We start from the raw sequence: 26102 nt of genomic DNA on the forward strand, positions 1-26102 counted from the left end.
GGGGGCTGGAGAGATGGCTCAGTGGTTAAGAGCATTGCCTGCTCTTCCAGAGGTCCTGAGTTCAATTCCCAGCAACCACATGGTGGCTCACAACCATCTGTAATGAGGTCTGGTGCCCTCTTCAGGCACGCATGCAGACAGAACATTGTATACATAATAAATAAATTAAAAAAAATAAAATTAACCCTAAAACTTTGAGTATGGTGGTAATGTCCCAGTTTCCAGGTGCCAGAGTCCGATTCCAGGTGAAATTCTCAGTCATGTGATCACATAGTCTTTGTCCAGCTTCTAAGCAAGATATGATCTGAACAGGTCTCAGGCAGCTGAGGGCCGTGTGCTTGTTTCTGTTGCTCTGTGGTTTATTTGTTCACTGCCTTCCCCCTCTACCACGTAACACGTGGTGTTTATTGAATAAACAAGTGTGAGCAGTTAGCTGTGGAGAATTAAGTTTCTGACATTCTTGTTTGTGAAGTTTTGTACCTAGGGACTAGAGAGGGCTCAGTGGTTAAGAGGCCTGGCTGCTGTTGCAGATGACTCAGGTTCAGTGCCCACATGGCAGCTACAAGAGTTTCTAACTCCAGTTCTAGGGGATCTCATGCCCTCTTGTGGCTTCTGCCAGCACTGCACACGTGGTATACATACATACGTGCAGACAAAACATTAATACACATAAAATAAATATAAATCTTGAAATTTACAACTAAATGGCTATGTGTGTATAAGGGTAGTAATGTGCATCTTAGTGGCCATTGTCAGGATTATTGTATTATATAATAATACAATTATAATAATATTGTATTGTATTATTATATTATATTATATTAATGTGCATCTTAGTGGCCATTGTCAGGATTATTGTATTATATAATAATACAATTATAATAATATTGTATTGTATTATTATATTATATTATATTATATTATATTATATTATATTATATTATATTATATTATATTATATTATATCATATACCTTTATTTGAGTCAGGTTCTCATATAGCCCCACCTGCCTTGAACTGATCTTTCCTTGGCCTACCAGGTGCCTGAATCCTAGGTATATGCCACCATGCCCGGTGTTTGCAGTGCTGGGGAGGAACCCAGGACTCCATGCATGTAGACAGGCCAGCTGAGCCACATCCCCAGCCATATCCTTATAGTCCTTTAGGTAAGACTAAAGCACACCTTGTCTCCTTTCTCAAGATTATCAGTGGTCTTGAATGTACACTTCTCACTTCCTGACTAGCTTCTCTGCTGCCTCTCATCCCTGTTCATGCCTCTGCTGCTAAAAATGATATTTTTCTTTTTCTCTTTCTTTATTCTCCATCTCTCAAGCAGTTGTTGTTATTCCCTTAACTGTAGTAATAAGAGCGGCGGGGCGGGATCCAGCACCCTGGCTGCCTCCAGCTACCTTATACCCCGAAATAACAACACTCAAACTGTATTCATTTAAACACTGCTTGGCCCTTTAGCTCTAGCCCTTACTGGCTAATTCTGATATCCCGATCAACCCATCTCTAATAATCTGTGAGCACCAGTCTTAGTGAGCACCGGTCTTACCAGGAAGATTCTAGCCTACGTCCATCCTGGGTCAGAGTTTCATCGCGTGTGCCTCAGAGAGCAGAGCTCTCTCGTCCGCCCTGGAGATGAGAGCATGGCGTCTCTGCTCCAGACAGCAGAGCTGTCGAGTCTGAGCTCACTTCCTCTTCCTCCCAGCATTCTGTTCTGTTTACTCCACCCACCTATGTTCTAAGCTATGAGCCCAAGCAGTTTGTTTATTACTTAACCAATGAAATCAACAGATTGATATATGACACTCCCACATCACTTAACTTTTGTACACTTTTTTTTCCCCTTTGGTTAGAACGCTCATCTAACCTTGAGAGCAGACTTCCCCACAAATATCATTCTCACTATGTAGACCAAGCTGGCCTCTGACTCAGAGATCCCCCTGTTTCTCCCTCCAAAATACTGGGACTAAAGGTATGTGCCACCACGCCAGGCCTCCAACCATTCTGGGTTCAGTTCAGATGTGTTCTCTTGCTAGAGGCCTGCTCTAACTCCTCCCAGCCGCACAGGCACCTGTTACTCAGTTCCTAGCGGAGTGCTGTCAGGTTGAGGGATGGTATTAGTGGGTACACGTTTACTGCTGTGCCTATAAACAGCCCAAACTGTCAGATGCCACGAGAGCAGGGACTGAGGTGTCTTTTTCTGTCTGTGTCCACAGTGCTTGATACTTGATAGGTAGACGGCAAATATCAAAAGGAAAGAGAGGGACAGCAAGATGACTTAGTGGGTCAGAACACTTGCCCTGCAAGCCTGAGGACCTGAATTTAAGCCCCAGAGGCCATTTAAAGGTGGAAGGAGAAAACAGACTTCACAAAGTTGTCCTCTGACGACCACACATACACCTTGGTGTGTGCATACTGTCCACCCCATGGCATATACACAAAATAATAATACAATTTTAAAGGAAAAAAACCAAAATAAAATAGATGGTGTAGTTTGTCAAATACTATCATAAATCTTCTGGTACATTCCATTTTAGTGGTGAGACACCCTGCTTGTTCTAAGCACTGCTTTGGAGGTGAAAGTATTGTTTTGAGACACTCAGCTTAGCAATAAGCAGTGCAGTTAAAACCCAAAACAAGACCGTGATTCCTAGCCCAGCATCCTTGCTTTCACTGTTTGTTTGAAGCGGAAAAAGCAGGTTTTTAAAAATCAGTACTTGTTCCATAGAAATCTGGAGATACACACCATGTCACATATGGTGACCACACTAGCTCACATGTACTGAATGAACATAGAATGAGTACTGTTCTCAGTGCTCCACATGAGCTAATTTGTTGATTACCGACCCTAGAAACGGATTCTCTCATCCCTACTTTATAAATGAGGAAATGCTGACATCGAAATAGAAACATCTCAAGGTCTTATAGTTAGCAAGTGTAGGCACCACACTTAAACCCAGGCATCCTAGCTCTAGAGCCTGTATCTTTTTTTTTTCATACTCTAGAAATTTTTTTTTTTAGATTTATTTATTTATTACATATACAGTGTTCTGCTTGCATGTGTACCTGCAGGCCAGAAGAGGGCACCAGATCTCATTACAGATGGTTGTGAGCCACCATGTGGTTGCTGGGAATTGAACTCAGGACCTCTGGAAGAGCAGCCAGTGTTCTTAACCTCTGAGCCATCTCTCCAGCCCCTCTAGAAATTTTGTGTATGCAAATTATGGGCATGTGCTTATCTAAGCTTTCCATTTTTTTTCTCTTTCTTTTCAAGACAGGGTTTCTCTGTAGCTTTGGAGTCTTTTTGGAACTTGCTTTGTAGACTAGGCTGGCCTCAAACTCACCGAGATCCATCTGCCTCTGCCTCCCAAGTGCTGGGATTAAAGGCGTGCGCCACCACCAAAACAAACTTTAAAAGAAGAGAGAAGAAACCAGGCCATGGTGGCACATACCTTTAATCTTCCCAGCACTTGGGAGGCAGAGGCAGGTGGATCTCTGAGTTTGAGGCGAGCCTATTCGACAGAGTGAGTTCCAGAACAGCTAGGGCTGTTACAAAAAGAAACCCTGTCTCATAAAAATGAGAGAGGGAGAGGGAAGGAAGGAGGGAGGGAGGGAGGGAGAGGGGGGGGGGCAAAGACAGACTTATCAGAGCCTGCATTCCTCACTTTTCCATTCTGATGGGTAACACTTTGTGTCCACTTTTTGAGAAAACAAAAGAAAAAAAAAGAAGTCAATTTCTATGTGTTAGTGATCTCCCCTTTTAGGAATGTAGTTCAGTGGGTTTTGAGAAAGAACACAGCACCAGAGTGTGCTTGCTATGACAACAGTTTGCGGTTTGTTTGTTTGTCTTAGTTGCTAAATCTTTATTATTTCCGTGAATTGGTACACCACATTTTTTTACACAATTCACAAGTCAAAGAACTTTTAAGATGTTTCTGGTTTGAGAAAATTATTGGCCTGTATGTTCATATACGGCCCCTAGGGGAACACATGTTTTTGTCTCTCCTGAGTAGGTGCTCAGTTTCTTGGCTCATTTTATGTCAGCTTGACACAAGCTAGTATCATCAGGGAGGAGGGAGCCTTGGTTAAGAAAATCCCTCCATAAGATCTGGCTATAGGTAAGCCTGAACAGCATTTTCTTAAGTTGATTGATGGGAGACAACCCAGCCCATTGTGGATGGTACCATCTCTAGGTTGGTGATTCTGGGTTCAATAGAAAGCAGACTGAGGAAGCCATGAGGAGCAAGCCAGTAAACAGTACTCCTCCATGGCCTCTGTATCAGCTTCTGCCTCCAGGTCCTGCCCTATGTGAATTCCTGTCCTTCAGTGATGGATTACAGTGTGTAAGTGTAAACCAAATAAACCCTTTCCTCCCCAACTTGCTTTTTGGTCATGGTTTTTATTGAAGTGGTATAAGCCCTAAGTCACTTAGGAATGGGATTCCTCGCTAATGTAGTAAGTTTAAGTTTATAAGAAACTTGTAAACTTTTTCCAGAGGAGCATTTGTGTCCATCCTCAGTGCCAGATTCTTCTGGCATTTCTGTTCTGATGGCTGAGTAATCATCCACAGGCGCTCTTGTTGGAAAAGGGGTTTCTGGTGAGAGGATGGTCCATGTTCGTTCTTTTCTGTTTCACTAATACTTAGCAGTTTTCACTGTGTGGAGGTGGATGAAGGAGACTTTGAAAGCCCACCTCCCAGGTAGCTCTGTGAGTAGGAGCTGGGGCAAATAAAATGATGCATTAGAGCCCTGAACTTCACCTATTTTCTCTTGGAACAAATTACTCAGCCTAACAGTTTGTGCTTCTATTTCTTCTGCCCTGCACACCTTGCTCAACTTCTGCATACCAAGGAAACCGTACGGGGGAAGAATACAGTGGTATGTCTCTGCATTGCCAACCTAATATCTGACCTCCCTATGTGTTGAAATGCCAGTGGATGTCATGATGGCTGCTGTTTCTGTAGTCAGCTGGGTAAATATTTCAATTCAGCATGTTAGTATAACTCTCTTGATCACCTTCCCGAAGGTTGAATGATGAAACTACACCATCTAATCGAGTAAAATCAAATGGTAGTGTAAGTTGAGGGTGACAAGACAAGATTATAAATCTCAGGTGTCCATATCTGCCACTGTTGTCTCAATCTATGGTCTCTGACTTAGCCAGCTCTTTATTTTATTATTATTATTATATTTTATTATTAAATATTTTAGTCATTTGATTGCTACTCTTAGTTGTCAATTTGACTACATCTGAAATTAGTTGAAATTCAAATGGCTGGGCACACCTGGGAGGGATTTTTTTCTTAATTAAATCATTGGAAGTGAGAAGACATTTTTTTTAATCTGGATCTTTGAGGTGGGAAGATCCACCTTTAATCTGGCCCACACCTTCTGCTGACAGCCTATAGAGGGCTTGGAAGAAGACTTGCTCTCTCTGCCCGCTTGCTTCTTTTCTTTACAGATCTTCATAAGAGTGGTTACTAATAACCACACTGCACAGTCAGTACTAGGTTGGCTTGAGATTTCCTCCCCCAGAGCCATTAGTCCACAGCTCTTCAGTTTAGCCTCAGGCAGAGTTTTTGGAGAAAGGCGGAATGCAGGTACATTCTTTACCAAAATATCATCAGAACAGCCTTTAGGCCACTTATTAATATCCCTCCCCTCTGAAACTTCCTGAGCTGGGCTCCCACAGTTCAAATCACCCTCAACCTGTCTTCCACGCTCCTCTAAGGATGGCTCATTAAGTCCCACTTTAACTGTCTTCCTTCAGCAAGCAGCATTGGCGAGGCCTGCCACAGCAATACCCTGTCCCCTGTAACAACTCTGTCTTAGTCACTGTTCTGTTGCTGTGAAGAGATACCATCAACATGACACCTCTTACCAAAGAAAGCATCTAATTGGGTGCTTGTTTATAGTTTCAAGGGTTTAATCCATTATCATCTTTGCAGGGAATATAGCAGTAGGCAGGCATGGTGCTGGAAAAGCAGCTGAGAGCTACATCCTGATCCACAGGCAGAGAGAACTTTGTTGTAGCATTGGTTTTTGAAACCTCAAAGCTCACCCACAGTAACACACTTCTCCAACAAGGCTGCACTACTCTCTGATGCCTAAGCATTCAGATATATGAGCTTATGGAGAACATTTTTAATCAAACCACCACAGTCATGATTGTGCACACCTGTGATCCCTACACTGGGGGTTAAGGATGGAGAGTTTGAGGCTAGTCAGGGATTGCTCCCTGCCCCGCAAGATAGGGTTTCTCTGTGTAGCCCTGGCTGTACTGGAACTTGCTCTTTATATAATCTCTGCCTTGAACTCAGAGATCTGCCTGCCTCTATCTCCCAAGTGCTGGAATTAAAAGGGTGCACCACCACTGTCCGGCCCTAGGGATTGCTTTTTTTTTTTAAAGCCTTTGTTTTCTTTTAAAATTAAACGGTAAACTATGTAATAAGCCATATTTTCTTTTGAAGTTTATCAACACAGTGTTCATAAGTTTGCTAAGAAATGTCCCTTATTGAGCATGTTTGCCATGTTAGCTGTTGTGTTTATGGTTCTCATCTCATCGAGGGCCTGGGATATGGCTTTTTTCAGTCAGTTTTTCCTGAATTTCTATCCCCAAATTTGGTTTTCTTTCATCTATAAACATTTTAAACACAATTGTCAAGTAAAATAAAATAGCGCTGTGTTTTAGCTCCTTGTTCTACTTCAGTATAGGCTTGGTGCAAGAAGAGGGAACCTGATCATGTGATATTGCTGTCTGGCAGGAGCCTTTTGGTTCTGAGCAGAGAAACCAGCTGTTTACTATTTTGGGTGAATGAGGTTGGGTGGTTGCTACGAGCGTTTTCTCTGAGGGAGCCCTTGCATCTTCCAGCTCTACACATTGAAATCATCCCAGCCCAACTTTTTGGCATTTGGGTAGTGGAGGGAGGTATCGGTGTCGAATCCCAGTGCTGACAGGAAGAAATGTTTTGCCAGGAGACTTACTGATTCTGCCCTTCTGCCGTCAGTGCTTTTAATGCCCCACTCCCTAAGTAAACCTGGGATCTCGCTGTTCTTGCAACCCTTTGCACTGCAAAAATGAAGTGCCCACTTAAAGAGCAATGCTAATCAAATCCTCAGCAAATGGCAAATGGCTGCTCTAAGGAGGGCAGGAATGGAGACTGGCTTCTTGCAATATTGGCCTCTGGAGTCTTATATCTCCAGCACACTGGAGAAGACCAGGATTTGTCAGCCTGCCTGCAGGATCCTGCCACTCTCATGGATTGTCCTGAAGCCGAGGAAGGACAGCTGCTCTGCAGTATGCCTGACCCCTTACCACAGTTTGCGGGAAGGTTAGCATATTTATCCCTTTGGGGTTTGCATGCCTGTCATACAGACTTAAATGTATTGCTGTTGTCTACCCCCTGCCTATTTCTCTGTAGCCACTCAAGCTTTGACTTTTGATGGTTCATTCTTTCAGAGTTTGTGATAAAGCATTCAACAAATTGTTAATTGAACATAGTACTGTAGCATACATTTTAAAATCAGATAGGGCAATGACCAAGGATGTTTCTCATGGCTCAGCCCTCTCCCAACAATGGGTGTAAACCTGGGTTGTAGAAGTGATTAAAAAAAAAAGTTGTCCTAAGGTGAGACTCTGCCTCTGTTTGTGGGTCAAGTGCAATGTCTTATCAATAAACCACTCTGGCTATTGATGGGTAGAAGGGAGCTATTGATAATGGCCTCATTGTCTTCTGTCCCTTACAGCAGCCTTCTTTGCTATTCTGAAAATAATGACAAAAGAGTCTTTCAGAATGGAGTAGACACATTTGAGTTCTGCAGAAAGTTCTTCAGGAAAATCCTTTCACAGGTGTCCTGGGTTACTGGTGGAGGTGGATAGAGCCTCCATCAAAATTTTACCAGATTTTGTCAGTCTTGTTTGTTAGTGTGGTAATGATCTGCAGTCCTTAATTTATGCCGTTAGCTGTGCAAGTGCTGTTCTTCTAAAGCATAGCATTCTTGAGCTCTCGAGTTCTCGTGGGTCTTTGTGGCTTCTGACAAGGTGACTTGAGAGTCTGGAGTCAGCAATGAATGAATTAGCTGCAGAGCAGACTGACATTCCGTGCCCAGTTTGCAAAGAATTTTAAGAGCAGATTGAGAGGTGGTTGTTTCTGTTTGTTTTTTAAATCTAGAAGTATACTAGATCTATGTGAGAGAAATCTCATGACCCTGCAGAGAGAAGGAGAGACTTCAGTCATCGGGCAGCACCCCTTTCTTCATAGACATGGAGAGCTGTACTGTTCCAGAGTCCCAACTTTCTAGGTTAATGTCTTGGCTTTAGCTTGGTGTAGGGTGAAAACCCTGTGTTCAGGCTCTATCATTGGAAGTAAAGAAGCAAAGGTGTTGGCATTAGTGTGGAAAACTCTGTACTAATGCAGCCTTGTTCAAGCGGGATCAGAATGGCAGTTGATACACTCACTCTGTGGAATTCTGTACACCTATTGGTGTGTCTTAACTTTTCCCATTGCAGTACAACCCTGTTATCTACAAAATCATATGGTAGGGGCACCCCCCCCACAAAAAAATAACACCCCCCAAACCTTCCCTTATAAGTAAGTTTCTGACTTTGTGTTGGTCTGCATTACACACCTTTGAGGACTCAGGTCATATCTTCTCGAATTAAGTTTTTTTTTTTTTTTTACATAAACATCATTTTGTAAGCTCACCAAAGAAATGGATTATGCTGAATACCCAACGGCACCCAGTGAAAATGAAGTATGTTAGTCTTGTGTTTTGTTATTATAGATAAATTCCTAATAACAGTCATTTCCTTTTTTTTCTTTAACTGCCGTTGGCAAAGATCAGATCTGCCCGATAGTTGTTTTCTTAAGGAGGCATGAGCAGTCTTGGAGATGGCGTTTTGTGGTTTCATACTGCCTTCTGGTATAGCTGCCAGTACTGTGCAGCATGGTGGTCACTAGACAAACATGGCCATTGTGCCTTGAAATATGGCTCATAGTTCATAATTTCCTGAGAAACTGAAAGTCTCATTTTACTTGATAGCAAATAACAGATGTACCTATTGGCTGCCTTTTAAGATGGGCCTGTTCTCTCCCTGCCTGCTGCCTTTATTCCTCTTCACCAGCTTAACATGGCAGCTGTGGAGAGTGCTGGCTATGGTCCTAATCTTACAGTACTTCCTACCTCTTGGCCTTGGCTCTTGCTGTTCATCTCCGGTTTATGAAGTGTTTCAAATACTTCTCATACATTGCTGCCTCCATGAATATTACAGAATCCTTTTGTTCTCTAGTAACTTATCTCTAAGCTTATTTCTTAACATTTTAAACATTTACTTGCTTTGTATGTGTATGAATGTGTATTGGCACATGCGTGCCTGATCTTCACAGTACGTACGTGGAGGGCACTTTCAGAGTCTGTTCACTCCTTCCATCTTATGGATGCCAAGGATGGATGAACTCAGGTCACCAGGCATCTTCATCATCATGGCTGCCTCACTGGCCATTTTACACTTATCTTCTCTGTTGCACTTGTGAGTCCATTGAAGATCTTTGCACTTTTTATAGTTTTTTTTGTTTTTTGTTTGTTTGTTTTAGTGTATGTGATAAGCTCAGCCTTTTCTGTGTGGCCCTCTCAAGTGTATACCAAAAGCCATACTGTGCACATTAACTGTTAGTTTACTAACTGCCGATCATTTCTGTGCCTCTGGCAACTAGAGGGCAGTATTGTGTCCATAGGAAGATGTGTTTATTTTCAAGTGACTGAGGTCTTTGAGTGCTTCCCTAGCCCAGTCTTAGTCAATCTTGTGCATAATTCTAGCCTTCAGTGATATTAAAAAAAAATGTTTCTGTAATACTCTTCAGCTAGATTCAGAATATGATGTTGGACCAAGAGATGGTCCAGTTTCTTCTTGTTCCATCTGAGAGGCGTCAGTGAAGTCACTGGGTTTCATAGATTAACTCCTTGAGGGTAGAAGCCTTTATGTGATAGGCAGTCATTGTCTTAGCATGGAGCAGATTGTCTCAACCCTGAGTTCCTAATTTGGTCTTGCCCGTGGTATGTGGCCATGTTGTTCTGATTTTCTAGTATCTTCAGCCATGATTCAAATGACACAAATTGACTTGTGCTGCTCCCTCCTTGCTTCTGTCTTCACTTCCACACAAAATGTGCACAGTAGAGACTAGTTGTAATATGTGTGATGTCACATTTTAATTATTAGTTAAAGGTTGCATGATGTTAAAAATTGGTAAGAGACGTGAAATGTATTCTACCAATCTAAGCTGTGCACGGGGATCTGTGGTTGTAACAGCACAATCTGTCAGCATACAGCTGGTTCTCTCATGTTAGCCCCTCAGAATGCTCTATTAGCCATTTAATTCAGACCCCTTTGTTTTTAGAGCCAAGTGATTTAATGTTTTAATATCCTCTGCCTTTCTTAATAATATAACTTAAGATATTCAGAGTTAGCCAATTATTGTGAGGTATCTGGATTCATTATGTAAAACCAGGTTCAAATATAATTAATAAGACAAGACTGGTACATTTTGGATAAGCATGAACACAGTTTGCTGTCTGATTTGTGGTTAGATAAGAAGCAAGCGTCTGGGCGTGGAGGCACGCAACTTTAATCCCAGGACTGGGGAAGCAGAGGCAGGTGGATTTCTATGAGTTTGAGGCCAGCCTGGTCTACATAGTGAGTTACGGGACAGTCAGGGCTACATAGTGAGGTGGAACTTTCTTCAGTAGATTAATTAAAGTCATCAGATAAAATGTCCAGCTGGATTCATGCAGTCTTACGCTGACAACACACTCTCACCAAATCAACACGCTGACAACACACTCTTACCAAATCAACACGCTGACAACACACTCTTACCAAATCAACACGCTGACAACACGCTCTCACCAAAGCAAGCTGCAGTCAGGGTCTCCGCAGTTGAATAATTTCCTGTCCAGGCTTTCAGGTGGGGGAACAGAATCTACAGTCCTGTTTGGGTAGATATAGGACTTCCCTGCTGGGAGAGCTCCGGTGCTACTGAGTAGACATCCTGGCCAGTGTGAAATGAAGAAGGTACCCAGGGTCCTGGAACTGATCAGAATTAGATGTGCATATCAAGAAATGCAAGCTTACTCCTTTGGGGTTGATCTGAATGAAGCTCCTCTAGAGCGTTCAGGTATGTGCTGAACACACTTGGGCTGTGGCCCAGGCGGATGGCACATTCCTGCACCAATCTTCTGAAGCCTGCCAGGTTCAAAAGTTGGGAGGATGGGGGTTGGGGGATAGACGTGACCTGACAAGAACAACCCAAGAGGAAACGAATGCCTTAGGCCTGAGCGGGGCTGAGCCATAGATTCTCACAGCCCTTGTGCCTGCCTTGTCTTAGACTTGGTTTCTGCTGCCACAGTACATCCCCGGGACCTACCGGTTCATCAGCTCTGAATGATTCCTCCAGACTGAGGCTGATCTGAGGCTAGACTGTGTACTCCACTCCTTCTCTCTCGTTACAGCCCAGCCTGCCACATTCCTAGGCCTGACTAAGCCATCCACGGAGGAATAGGCAGGCGTGGGGCAGTGTTGGTATAGTCAGTTTGTCCACCCTGGCTGTGAAGGAAATAGACAAGATAGTCTCCGAGGCTTCATCTCTTCCCTGCCCCCCTACTTGCCTGTTGCCCTTTTGATTTTTTTAATCTGATACTCAACCTCTCCTTCCCCCACTCACACACGTCGGAGTCTCCTAAGCTATTTCTGTCGGTTTAATGATCCCCAGCTGTTGCTGTAGTTCTGGCTCATGAGAATCAGCAGAGCCAGTGGAGAAGGGGACACACAGGTTGTCAAACAAGTCTCGCCCATTTTTCTGAAACCACTAGGGCGAGGCTGATCAGGGATGCTAATACTCGCTTGATTAAAAACACAAAAGTCTCAAGAAGTGCAGGCTCCCATCAGGGACATTTTTAAAGTAAACATTTTTAGTGACTGTAGTTAACAATAATACATCGGGTATTTCCAAGTGGGAATTTTGAGTTACTCCGCATAAAGAATGACAGAGGTATAAGACGATGCCTGTGTGAATTGCCCTGATTTGCTCATTATTAACCCAGTTACACAGGAGTAAAAACATCACATTTTGCCTCAGAAAAATGTACAAATCTTGTGCCAAACAAAATTTTAAAAAGTATTCCTCTTGGGAACTGGAAAGATGGCTCAGCAGTTGGTTAAAAGCATTGGCAGCTCTTCCGGAGGTCTTGAGTTCATTTCCCAGAAACCACATGGTGGCTCAAACTATAATGGGGTCTGATGCCCTCTTCTGGCATATAGATGGTGCACCATATACATAAAATATATACATCTTTAAAAACTTAAAGATTTTTTAAAAAATATTTTTCTGATATGTGTGATGTTGTTTTACATTCTACTTGAACTTGTGGTCTGGCCTGTCCCCTTCCGAGGATGTGCTGTGTTCCTGAAGGCGGTGGGGAGCACCAGTACCATTTCTCCGTTGACCGAATGCCGGTTTCTTCCGTAGAACTTTGTGCGAACCCTTTGCAGACCCAGCCACTTCAGGAAACAGAGCTGTGGGTTACTCGGCTCATGCGCCTTTTCTTCTCGTCTGTCCTTACTAACCAGGGACCGGGTGCTGTGGGAATGTCTAACAGGTCAATGGCCTGGGTTTGAACTTGAGAATAACTCTCCAGCACTGTGGCTGCTGGCCTTACGGTTTCTATACTCCCATTTTGTGTGAAGTTTAATTTTACAGATTTCATCTCAGACATTTTGCTGCAGCCTTTCCCAAAATTTATTTTTAAATCTCTAATTCAGTTAGATAGCTAAAACTTTACACTAACTAGAATTAGGTGGGGTTCTCGCTGTTTCCTTACAACACACATCCCCAAATTTCCTCTGCTCAGTTCTTTGAGATGATGCCATCAGCATTAGCCAATTGGAGAACAGAATCACCTGACTCACCCATCCTGCAAATGGCCCACAGGTGGCAGAGGCTTTTAAACTGGCCACTAAACCTGCCCGCGACCTTGTCAACCTTGGCCACACTCATCTAGATGGGTGCCTGATCCTTGGCACCAGTGATGTGGTTGCTCAAGGAGAATTTTCATGGCACATACGGGTATATAAACTTGCCAGCGTCATCCTGCCTGTCAAGGCTGTGTCCCCTCCCTCCAGGTTCATCATGAACACACACAAACCGAGGGGGGGGGGACTGCTGCCTAGGATTTTACAGGGAGAAATTTTTGTATGTTTTTCCTTGAACAGCCAGAACTTTATGCATAAACATTTTTTTAAAAAACCTTCAAATTCTCTCTCTCTGTCTTTCTCTCTCTCCCACCCTTCCCCCCCCTCTGTGTGTGTGTCAGAGAGAGAGAGAGAGAGAGAGAGAGAGAGAGAGAGAGAGAGAGAGAGAGAGAGAGACTGAAGCGGTGGGGGGGGGGCGGAGTTTAAAACTCGTGTTCTAACTTTTCTTTCTGATCACCTCTTTGCCCTCTAACCCTTCGGTCAGGAAAGATCCCTCCTAAAGGCTAGAGATCAGAGAACACAGGTTCAGTTCCCGACACTTGCTGTCCACAGCCATCTGTGACTCAGTCCAGGGGATCTGACGCCCTCTGCTGGAGTCCACAGGCACCAGCACGCTTGATCTACACAGATAGGCCAAACGACTCTGCCCATAAAATAAAATTTTTAAAAAGATCTTCTTTAATATGAAAATGTATTTATTTTAAAGGCGAACTTAATTTATAGATTTCCCCTTAAATGTTAACTAAAGTAAATTTTGTTATTATCAACACTAAAATTGAACATCAGAATTTTTAAGAAATTAAAAGGCCTTTAATCCTAGCAGTTGGAAAGCTGATTCAGACAGAAGACTGAGTTTGAGTCCAGCATGGTCTACAAAGTGAGTTTTGGGTTAACTAGAGTTACATGATGAGACCCTGGGTTTTTTTTTGTTTAGTTTTGAAAGATAGAAAGGTAGGAAAAGTTTATCACAACACCCAAATCTCTTAAGTACTTACAGGATTCAAATGAAGCTTGAAGGCTTCCTCAGACTTTTCATAATCATTCTAATGTGGTTTATGTTTTCTAGCCCATGTATCTAAAGATATAGACATTAGAAGTGCACAGATCTAGGAAGATTTTCTTTTATCTTGAATCCAAGTTCAGAATCTGCTCACCTGTCACTGCCCTCAACAGATCTAGGTGGATGGTTAACACCAGTAATACCCACAGCGATGAGGGTGTCACAGGGAAACAGGATGACATCATAGAAACAGCATTCCTGATACTTTGACTTTGGGTTTCCCTCTTTGGTCTAGGGAAGACAATGCCAATTTACTGCTCTGTTTGGTTCAAGCTCCAGTGCAGTTGCACGCTACATTCAGATCTTATGTGATGTAGCTCATCTTTTAAAAAATACTTTGTTTTTAGTTATGTGTATGTGTGTGGTTTTGCGAACATGAGTGCAGTGTCCTAGTGGCCAGAGGTTTTGTTAGAGGTAGCTGTGAGCTACTTGATCTAGGTGCTGGGAACTAAATGTAGGCTCTTTGCAAGAACGATACATGCTCTTAACCTGTGAGCCAAGTCTTCAGCACTGTGGAGTTCATTTTGTTTGTTTGTTTGTTAAGACAGACTCTCAGACCAGGCTGGCCTTGAACACGTAGAGATCTACCGGCCTCTGCCTCTTAAAGGTGTGTACCACCAAGCCTGACTCTGTGATGGAGCTGCTTTGCTTCTCTAATCTTTCTCAGCTTTCACCCCCCAATATCTGACTCCAGGTTTTTATTATTAAGTCCAGTTAGAATTCCTGCTAAATCTGGTATCCAACTTTAGGGCACGAATTCATGAGAAAAGCCACTTGCCTGTGACTTTGCAGCTACCAGCATAGGCCAGAGCTACATGCGGTCAAAGTCACCACCTCACCAGCTAGGTTTTCCTTTCTTCTCTCCTGGTGGGCTTTCCCTGGACCCCTTTCTTGGACTGCTGCCAAACTAGGTAGCTGCCTTGAATCCGACTTGGGCTTCTACTGTTTCCTGGAACCCAGTTTCTCTGAGCCTTATTTCTGGCTTATCCTGTCTTTTAGATTTCTATGTGGGTCATGTTTTAGTCTCAAAAAGACTTTATGTATGTATTTTACCCACCAGTCACTTTCTGTTCTCTTCACTAGATTTTCCTTTATGAAACAGTTTCTTTTATTGAGACCTGGGGTAGGATGATGGCCTGTGGAGGTTTTACATCCTCCTAGACGTCTGTCTCTGGGAGCCCCTTGGAGTGCCTTGAAGATGTGTCCACCACTGGTCTATTAGAATGTCTGGTTCCTGAGAACACAAGCAGCCTTTGCAGAGCGTTCTGATGCATGCCATATACATAGCATCCTATTTGCAGTAATTTCTGGGTCCTCTAGCTATGTCATTTTGATGGCACTTATGTTACGTGTCATTCTAAAACATGACCAATGTGTTGTAAGGAGAACGAAAGGTGGACAGTAGATAGAACTGTGTGCTTAAGGCTTTAGATTTGTGCACAGCTGGACCCCAGTTTCTGCTCTGCCCATTAATTGTTACTGTGACCTTGAACACGTAGCTTAATTGTTTCAAAACTCAAATTTCTATAAAATGATGATAGTGCCCTCTGCATAGTTAGTTTTAGGAGACCAGGACCCCAGGGGGTATGTTCTCACCATTTTATAACTATTATTCAACAACCCAGATCTTTTATTTTCCCATATTTAATTGCTTAAGTTAGGTTTCGTGGGCCTATCTTTTACAAATTTCTAGGCTAGATGGATAAGTAGCTTAGGTTTTCCAACCAGCAGAAGAACTTCAGCAAAAGCTCTGCTTTATTCCTAACAGCATCAGATTCGTTTGTTGTAGGCAGACGCCGGCCTGCTTTTCATCTCACCCGGCTCCAGGACGCCCGGCTAGCTTATGCCTGAAATAATCACATGGAAATCTGTATTAATTAGATTACTGCCTGGCCCATTAGTTCTAACCTCTTATTGGCTAACTCTTACATATTCGTTTAACCCATCTCCATTAATGTGTATCACCACTTGACTGTGGTTTACCAGCATGAGTCTAACCAACGTCCATCTTAGAACCATGGCGTCTGCCACACTGCCTTCTTCCTCCCAGAATCCAGTTCTCTTTTTCCTACCTATCTAAGTTCTGCCCTATCAAAAGGCGTAGGCAGTTTCTTTATTTTGACCAATGAAAGCAACACATAGAAAGAAGACCCTCCTACACCATTAGATGGAAGATATTTATCTCTTTGAGGGGTGTGTGTGTGTGTGATTTCTGGTTTCTAAAATAGATTGTTTGAAAAGAATTTTACTGGTACTTACATGTGACATATAGATGGGAGAGAAATTTATGAATTTGTAAAAAGGTTGAATGATGGAGCTTATCAATAGCATAATCAAGTTTGAAATCTCAGTTTGTGAGGTGGGTATCTTAGAGTCAGGATTCTTCTACAGTGTTATCTTTACAGTATTACATTGTAATTAGTTGTATTCATTTATGCTGCAGATCACTTATGCTTTGATTCTATTAGAAAGCTTGTTACTCTTTGTTCTTCATAAGTAGTTGTTTGTGTAATAGTAATTTGTGCCCAAGAGATGGCAGCATTTTAGTTTGAAAGCCTGACCCTTGATGTAATTCACTAATTGAATCATAAATTCTTCTGAAGAAATAAAATTCATGAGTTTATTTTGTTAATTTTTAATTTTGTATATATGTGCTTTGTCTGCATATACATCACTGTACTACATGTGTACTTGGTGCCTGCGGGGGCTTGAAGAGGGCATTGGATCCCCAGGAACTGGGGTTGTAGACCATTGTGAGCCACCATGTGGTTGCTAGGACTCAAACTTGGGTCATCTGGAAGAGCAGCCAGTGTTCTTCACTGCTGAACCATCTCACCAGTCCTAGATCACAAGTTTTAAAAATAATCTTTTATTTTAGAACAGCTTTAGACTTACACAGGTGACCCAGACACCTTCAGATAGTTCTTCTTAATGCCAGCTTCTTACACAATTGTCATTCTGAGACACCAACAATGCCACATTGCTGTCAGGTGACCACAACTTTATATGGTGGATTCCATCCATTCCCTACTGCTGTGACTTTTCTTTGCCAAGGTCTAGTGTGGGCACCCGTTATACTGACTGGCTTTGTGTCAGCTCGGTACAAACTGGTGTCACTACTGAGGAAGGAGCCTTGGTTGAGGAGATGCCTCCATGAGATCCAGCATAAGCATTTTCTTAATTAGTGGTTGATGGGGGAGGGTCCATCCCATTGTGGGTGGTGCCATCCCTGGGCTGGTGGTCCTGGGTTCTCTAAGAAAACAGGCTGAGCAAGCCATGTGATACAAGCCAGTAAGCAGTACCCCTCCATGGCCTCTGCTTCAGCTCCTGCCTTCAGGATCCTGCCTTGCTGAGTTCCTGTCCTGACTTCCTTCAATAATGAACAGCAATATGGAACTGTAAGCCGAATAAACCCTTTTCTCCATACCTTGTTTTTTGGTTATGGTATTTGATTGCAGCAGTAGAAACTCTAAGACATCCGTGATGCATTTAACCATATGATTTTCCTCCTCTTTCCTCTGCACCCCTCCCCTTCTATTGAGTCTCACTGTGTAGCTTAGGCTGATCTCTCCTCCTAGATCTTCCTGCTTCAGCCACCTCAGTGCTGGGCTCACAGGCATACTTGGTCTCACTCAGCTCTAGCCATGGTGAGTCAATAGGATCCCAAAGACAGTGTGCTTTCATTGTCTTCTGCTTTTTCATTTTTGTGTTAACTTTGGACCTTGAAATCCAGCTGGTCCCCATAATCTCTGGTAAAAGATAAGTGGATCTTTCTGGGTCTTTCAACCACTGCTTCTGCATTGACAGCTCAGAATTTTAGGCACATACTTTGAATATTTACTGTACAATTCAGAAATGAATGTTGCCAGCTTTTATGCCCTTTTCTGGCTCTTTATAGACTTACAAGGGGACTTGAATCTGGGAACAGAGTGCAGATGAGCTGCTTACCAGAGGGAGCGGTGTATTGCTTTGCCCTGTCCTGCTCTACTCTTCCTCCTTTTCTCACCCCCCCCAACATAATGCCTTCATTAATTATTTAGGAATTTCACACAGTGCAATTGATCAGGTCCACTCTCCCATCCTTGAGCCCTACCCCCACAAAAAGAAAAGAAACCACCAAGTCCAACTTGTATTGCCCAAACACCCATTGGAGCACTGCCAAGCTCCCAGCGACCAGCTCCTTAAAAAGAGCTGAGTCTTTCCCCACTCCACCGCACCAGAAGTTATCAACTGTGAAAAACTACACTTAAGCCGGGTGGTGGTGGCGTGTGCCTTTAATCCCAGCACTCGGGAGGCAGAGGCAGAGGCAGGCGAATCTCTGTGAGTTCGAGGCCAGCCTGGTCTAGAAAAGCTAGTTCCAGGACAGGAACCAAAAAGCTACGGAGAAACACTGTCTCGAAAATAAAAAAAGAAAAAAAAAAGAAAAAGAAAAACTACACTTAAGCATTTTTTCACAATTTTAAGGACGCTCTTCGATAGCTCCTGTCTGGACTATTTCTTGAGGGTGGGGGCTGTCACAGAAGCTTTCAATGTCTCTCACTCTGAGTCATGAGTCTGCAGTGATCCATCCACTGCAAAAGGAGCTTCCCTGCCTGTAGCAGTTGATGGCAGCATGGATCATGGAGACGTCCTATGCCTGGCACTGAGACTCGTGTTTGAAAAGCCATGAGGAAACCTTGCAGTCTTATTTCTTATAATGATTCATTTTGAGTCCCTTTCCCATCAGACCTAAGAGTTCCATGAAGATGAAAATCAGTCCTCATGAGACAGCATTCCTAACAACCCCATTTGGAAGTGTAAAATGCGTGACTTGAGTCCAGTAGGCTCAGTTAATTAGGATCTGATGTCTGTGGCTTTGAAAATGCCCTTCACACTTTTTAGTGCTTATTTGATGTTCATTTCCCCTGCAACTGTAAACTTCCCTAATGGCAGTGACTGCATCATCTAGTCTCCATAGCATCCTTTGCAGCAAGCAGTGTCTGGCATATAGCAGACCCTTTGTTTTTCCAAAGAATACGTGCGTGCACGCGCGTGCGTGCACACACAAGTGAAGAAGGAGGAGGAGGAGGAGGAGGAGGAGGAGGAGGGAGGAAGAGGAAGCAGAGGAAACAGCAGCAGCAGCCCATGACAGCCTTCATAGGGAGCCAAGCAGGAATTTGGGATGTAGTGGATGGAAGTGAACCCACACACTGGCACTTGGCACAGGAACCCTCAGGCAGCTGAGCACAGAAGAGCCAAGGGTGTAAGCCCTGAGCTCTGACAGGCTTATTGTTAATGTTTCACCTAAAGTCTGTTCTAGACAGTTGGTCCTGTCATAGAAAGAGAAACTGTTACAAGTTAGCTAGCAGAGCATTTAAGGGGAAAAACTGGCTCCTGGACTCTGCCTGCTCTGAAGTACTTCCTGTCAAACTCGCACCGCAGGCTGTACTTATTTGTTGTCACGGATTCACTGTGTCTCCCTGAACACGTCACACCCCTGGCCCAGGGCCTGCTGCGGCAGTGTGTGTAGTAAGTTCCTGCTGGACGAATGACTGCAGAGCCCTCTCCCCACCCGGCTCCCAGCTCCTATACTAAGTGCCGCTGCTGAAAGCAACGCAACAGCAACAGCAGAAGTTGGGAAATATCTTCTTCTCAGGACACCTTCCACATACTTACCAATTTCATTTAGTTATTTTCTTTATTTGGAAACAGGATCTCGTGTATCCTCAGCTGGCCTTGAACTGAGTATATAGACAAAAGTTACTTTCTTTTTCTTTTCGTTATTTTGAAAGTGTTTCTCTGTGTAGCCCTAGCTGGCTTGGAACCCGTTCTGTAGACCAGGCTGGCCTGGAACTCAGAGATCACCTGCCTCTGCCTCCCAAATGCTGGGATTAAAGGTGTGCATCACCATCGCCCAAAAATGACTTCCAACTTTGATTTTCCTGTCTTTGTGCCCCCAATACTGGTATTCCTGAGGTCTCACCACACCTATTTATGTGGTACTAGGCCTCGTGAATGCTAGTCAATTATTCTACCAACTGAGCTACATACCCAGGCCCCAGTTTTTACCTATTTAATTTATTTTATGTCTATGGGTATTTTACCTACGTTTATGTCCATATACCACTTACATGCCTGGTGCTTGAGGAGGCCAGAAGAGGGCATCAGATTCCCTAGAACTGACATTCTGGGTAGTTGTGAGCCTCTATGTAAATACTAGAAATCAAACCTGGGCCTGTGTACTTAACACTGAGCCATCTCTCCAGTACTGCTTCACCTACTTTCAGTCATACATCGTAAGAATAAAACCAGTGTGTTCAGCATAGTCTGGTTCTGAGGGATAGGTCATGTGCTTTTATAATTTGAATCCACCAAGTGAATTTAAGGATTTGATATCAACTACACTGTACAATGCATGAATAAAATAGATATAACTGACTGATAAAATGATGTTTAAGTATCACATGCCAAGCTTCTTCTAAAGCTAACGCCCAACCCCCTCCTCTGGAGAGAGAGAGAGAGAGAGAGAGAGAGAGAGAGAGAGAGAGAGAGAGAGAGAGAACAAGACAACTTTGAGGAATTGGTTTTTCTTGCACTGTGTGGGTTCCAGGGTCAAACTCAGTCAGGCTCAGCAGCAAGTGCCTTTACCTCTGAACTGTAGACCATGCTAGTCTGGGGAGATGTGTGGAGTAAGAACTTGGCACACTCTTCTTTCTTCACTCTACGTCACTATTTAGATCTCCTTATCATTCCTCAATAAATAAAAAGTCAGCAGAAATACCTGCTTGTGCTCAGGCCTGTGTCTTACCTATATTGTTAGCAAATCCCACAAACTTAGTACAGTGCCTGTTTCTAAGTGGGTTTGTGGGGACAGCTCGTATGTAGATGGACAAATGCGTTTATAGCTGATGGATGGTGAGTCACCTGAGTGCTTGCCGGGAAAGTGTTGGAAGACCCAGCTGGAGAGATGGCTCAGTGATCAAGAGCACTGGCTGCTTTTCCAGAAGACCCATGTTCAATTCCTTGCACCCATGCGGCAGCTCACAGCCAGCTCTAACTCCAGTCCCAGGGGACATGGTGCCTGCTTCTTGTCTCCACAGGCACTAAATATGTGTAGTACATAGATAAACTTCCTCAGGCAGAATACCCATACATATAAAATAATAAATTTGTTTACAAATAATTGGAAAAGAAAATGAAGAAATCAGATTAGAAAGCGACCAACCCTAGATCCTCCCCCACACTACCCATGTCCAAAAGCAACAGCAACACAATTGTATAGTGACCGTCATGACCCTAAGCTCACTCAGGACCAATAATTGGTGTTTCAAAATTACTCTTGAGTAATAGCTGTTTCACTAATTATTCTGTTTGCAATGTCTTGGCGTAATTGATTGTTTCTCTGTTCTCTGAAATGTGTTATATTAATTTGTTATATTTAAGTATTCTCTAATTGTTTATTGAGTCTTAGAAATACTGTAGCAGATGCTGGACGCCTTTAATCCCAGCACTCAGGAGGCAGAGGCAGGCGGATCTCTGTGAGTTCGAGGCCAGCCTGGTCTACAGAGCTAGTTCCAGGACAGGCTCCAGAGCTACAGAGAAACCCTGTCTTGAAAAACCAATCAATCAATCAATCAATCAATCAATCAATCAATCAATCAATGCTGTAGAAAAGGACAGGCTGCCCCTGCCCTTTTATCCTCTCCTGTCTTGTCCAGCTTGGCTTTCCTTTTTTAGTCCCCCCCCCCTTTTTTTGTTTTTCAAGACAGGGTTCTCAGTGTAGTGATGTGGGATTCCTCTCTGTATGCTGTGAATACCATTGGCTAATAAAGGAACTGCTTTGGGCCTATAGCAGAGCTATAGGGAAACAGAGTTAGGCAGGGAAAACTAAATTGAATGCTGGGAGAAAGAAGGGCAGAGTCAGGGAGAAGCCATGGAGCCGCTGCTGGATACAGACACACTGAAACTTTGCTGGGAAGCCACAACCTTGTGGTAATGCACAGATTAATGGAGATGGGTTAAATTAAGATGCAAGAGTTAGCAAATAATAAGCTAGAGCTAATGGGCCAAACGGTGTTTTAAATAATATAGTTTCTGCGTGATTATTTCAGGCCAAGCAGCTGGGAACAAACAAGCGACTTTCCTCCTACAGTGTAGCTTTGGAGCCCGTCCTGGAACTCACTCTGTAGACCAGGCTGGCCCCAAACTCACAGAGATCTGTTTGCTTCTGCCTCCCAAATGCTGATATTAAAGGCATGCACCACCACCTGCCTTCCCTTTCCTTTCTTATGAATGTGTGTTCCGTGCTAAGTACCACACCTGAGATTTACAGAGACCAGGATGGAACCCAGCTTCTGTTCTATAAGCTGCATGGCACAAAATAAAAAATTAAAAAGTCTGTGCTCTAATCTCCTTACTTGTATAAGAAATAATGATCATAGCCATCTTTGCAGAGCAACCCACCTTCTTCCTCAGTATTGAAGTTAAAACTCAGAGCCTTGTACATGTTAGGTACAACCAATGAGTTACAAGCCCGGCCTGAGGGTGTATGGATGTGCATGTGTGTGTGTACATGGCGTGTGTGCAGAGGTGGGGGTGTGCATGTGGGGGGGTTGGGTGTGGGTGTGTAAATAAGTTAAAAGCATGTCAGTCACCAAGCACAAAAGCAAATGTGTTGCTGCTGTGTTGACCTACATTTATGTTACTCTGTAGTCAGTTCCTAGGTTAAATTCCTCCACTGAAGTTGATTACCTCATCTCCTTTGACCCTAATCTGAATCAGCGGTTTTCCTCAGCCCCAGATAATGAACTCAGGAGGCCTGTTATCTCAGCAGAGCTCACTTGCAGAAAATCCTGGGAAAACAAAGTTAGGAGCTCAGGTTATGACATCAGTGTTTGGGTTCAAATACTGCTCCACCCCTTATTAGTGAGACAAATTTGACTGATTAATCTCTGTAGGCCTCACTTGGCTAACCTATAAAATGGGTTAAGTAATAACCATCTTCTTATGGATCTTATGAAAATGAAACTGAAGTGATTTTAAAACATAAATGTACTGGGAAATTAATCCCAGCACTCAGGAGGCAGATGCAGGCAGATCTCTGTGAATTCAAAGCCAGTCTGGTCTATAGAACTAGTTCCAGGACAGCTAGGGCTGTTACATGGAAAAACCTTGTCTTGAAAAAACAAAAAAATAACATTTCTTTGTTTTTTCTTTTTAGAGACAGACTTCTACTGTATAACCACACGTTGATACAGAATTTGTAGTAGTCCTTTGCCTCAGCTTCCAGAGGGCTGGGATTATAGTTATGAGCCACTTTGCTCAACTTAATAAGACCTTTTTTTTTTTTTTTAAACTTCAAGAACTTTATAAACTATCAGGGGAGAGGTTCTGGGGTAACTACACACAGCAGAAGGCATCACTACACAGGTAGCAAGTGGCTTAGGTGACCCAGGGTAGTTCTGAATGTAGGGGATCCCAGATGGAGAAAGTGAGCATTTTCTAGCAAAAATGAAATTTAAAGATGGAGAAAGGTCTGTGATAATTAAGGAAGAGTAAGACTTAACCTCGCTGGGGCGTGTCACCCTAGGGGAGGACAGCTTGCAAGTCACGCTGGCAGCCTGGGAACGTGGTGAAATTAGGGCAGTTTCTGAGGAGGCAGAATTGCTGAAGAGGGTTCAGACATTGCTAGTGCTGAGGGGGAGGGAAAAGAGCTCGGGACACAAATGAGAGTTTTGTACCCATGACTTTGAGACATAGGCAACAGCCTAGTCATTGTTCCTTTATCCTTGGATGCCTCTAAAAACTGCTGAGCAGAAAAGGCCCCTGCAAGCACACCACCATTCCTAGTGGGGCCTGCTGCTGAAGCCTGCTCAGTGAAAGGGTGCTTGCCTTGGCTGTGGGACCCTCCGGCCCTCCCTGGACTTTCCTTGGTCTCTCACTACAGCTGTGCTAGCTGTTCTTCTGAATAGAGATGATTGATGCTTAATTTAATAAAGCCCCCTGCTGTTTCATTAAGCAGTGTTGCAGGATGGAGTGCGGAGAAAGAAACACCTGTCTTTCTCCACTAGCCCGGATGTGCGTTGAGTCATATCGCTTGGTTGTCTCATCTCAACAGAGAAAGAAAGGCCCTGATGAAAATGAAGAAAAAGAACAGAACCATGTTAATGGCAGGATAGCTTCTAGTCTAGAGGAACGGTGCATGGTGAAAATAGCCCTAATTTTTAGACCCGAAAGAAAAGTTTTACAAATATGCGGCTCCCCGGTCTCTGCGACACAGCACTTGTTCAGCTTGTCCGTGTGCAAACATCCGCTGAAAACCTGCACAGCAGCTGGGAAGCTCTTTGTGCTGGGTCCTGGCCCCATGAACTTAGAATTGGTGTTTTCAGTCCCAAGAGGAAGGCTGAGACCTGTAGGTTTTAAGCAAGAGGCAAGCCTGGTAGTTTGTGGATTGTTATCGCCCTGCAAGACCCTTCGCAACTTCCTCTTGCCGCCCACAGCAGAATGCGGAAACCCTTGCTGTCAGGCCACTTCTGCAGTTACACACAGTTGCAGTTTGGGATCCTCCTTTTACAATATAGCTTATTTTTTGGACGTTCTCTGCATTTGAAAATGTGTCTGCTGTGGTGGGATGGCTGACTGACTTCACCTGTCTTCTCTTTGCTGCCATGCAGTGCTGCAGTTGAAGCTCCAGCAGCGGCGGACCCGGGAGGAGCTGGTGAGCCAAGGGATCATGCCGCGTAAGTGTCTCTCTCTCTCAACATTTGTACGCTTGCTCTTTGTGTTGGAGTGGCTCCTGTGTGGCACAGGAGCGTGTAACAGCAAAGGCCATGGGTTTATTTTCCAGTTGTACCTGCCTCTTACTTTTCCATCAGTTCTTGGTAACTGGGTCATCTATCACCCAGATTCATCACGTCCAGTAAAACACGCAGTGTTAGGCTTCGAGGGGGTCAGCAAATAGTCCTTGCTTTGTAACTGTACCTTTCATGGGCTTTACAACTTCCCTTCATGAGAGGAGCAGGGGCTGTTCTGCTGGTGTACACTTCACCTCCATGCTCAGGCACTGGGGAGAGAAATCTGTTCTCTATTGCGGACAGGTATTGTCAATGGACTACAGTTTATTTTAGAGAGATCCTGAGGTACCCATGGAGGGTATGGGTGTGTGCATGCCTGAATGGCGCTGTTGGTGAGCTGCCATCACTCTGTCCCAGTGGCTGCATCCCTTGGGGGAGAAATGAAACCAAACCTTAGAATTTGTTAGAAACAAGAAAGCCTACTTTGACTACTAAGAGCATTGTAGATAGTGAAGGCTGGGGCCAGCGGTCTTGATCTTTTGACATTTCTTTACTGAGTTCTCAGCAGATTGACGGGGTCCCTCCCCTGGTGGTATGTCATCACCACTGGGATCCACCCTGAAGAAGATAACATACACATGCGCATGAGCATGCATACGTGTGCGCGCGCATACACACACACACACACATCAGCAACATCTGCTTTCATGGGAAAACTGAGCTTCACCTCACTTTGGTGCCTACTCCCCTGTTACCATGGTACCCATGTTGTCAGTCACTCATTCAAAGTAGTAATGTGTGCAGTTGATAGTGCAAGATAAATCTGCCCCTGCTTTCAGGAGATTTATGGTTAGAAAGCAAAGGACGTGGAGACAAATGAGGAAGATAATTTAAGAACCTGGTAAGTGCTGTGTATAAATTTACCTGGTGGATCTGTTAACAGCAACAGGAAAAAATTGGAGTCGCTTTGGATAAGCTGGCCAAGAAACCTGGTGTGGTGGCACATTCCTTTAATTCCATCATTTGGGGGACAGAGGCAGAAGTTCAAGGCCAGAGAGAATCATACTGTGAGACTCTTTCAAAACCTCACAACAGACGAAACAGGAAAGGAATATCAAATAAGCCAGTGTCTGGAGTATGATGAGCCAGGAGTTAGGGTGCTCTAGAGGAGTTAGGGTGCTCCAGGGGAGTTAAGGTGCTCCAGGGGAGTTAGGGTGCTCTAGGGGAGTTAGGGTGCTC

At 43.7% G+C, this 26102-nt stretch overlaps 1 protein-coding gene across 1 annotated transcript in view; it reads left to right on the top strand.

The window, feature by feature from the left end:
- Mrtfa (myocardin related transcription factor A) overlaps positions 1-26102 on the top strand; it is a 97114-nt gene that overhangs the window by 40188 nt on the left and 30824 nt on the right. Inside the window, exon 2 of the mRNA XM_005354164.3 lies at positions 24744-24809. Within this exon, the coding sequence (XP_005354221.1) occupies positions 24744-24809 (66 nt within the window). The remainder of the gene's footprint in view (positions 1-24743; positions 24810-26102) is intronic.

Source organism: Microtus ochrogaster, chromosome 15 (assembly GCF_000317375.1).
Source record: "Microtus ochrogaster isolate Prairie Vole_2 chromosome 15, MicOch1.0, whole genome shotgun sequence".
NCBI classification, from domain to species: Eukaryota; Metazoa; Chordata; class Mammalia; order Rodentia; family Cricetidae; genus Microtus; species Microtus ochrogaster.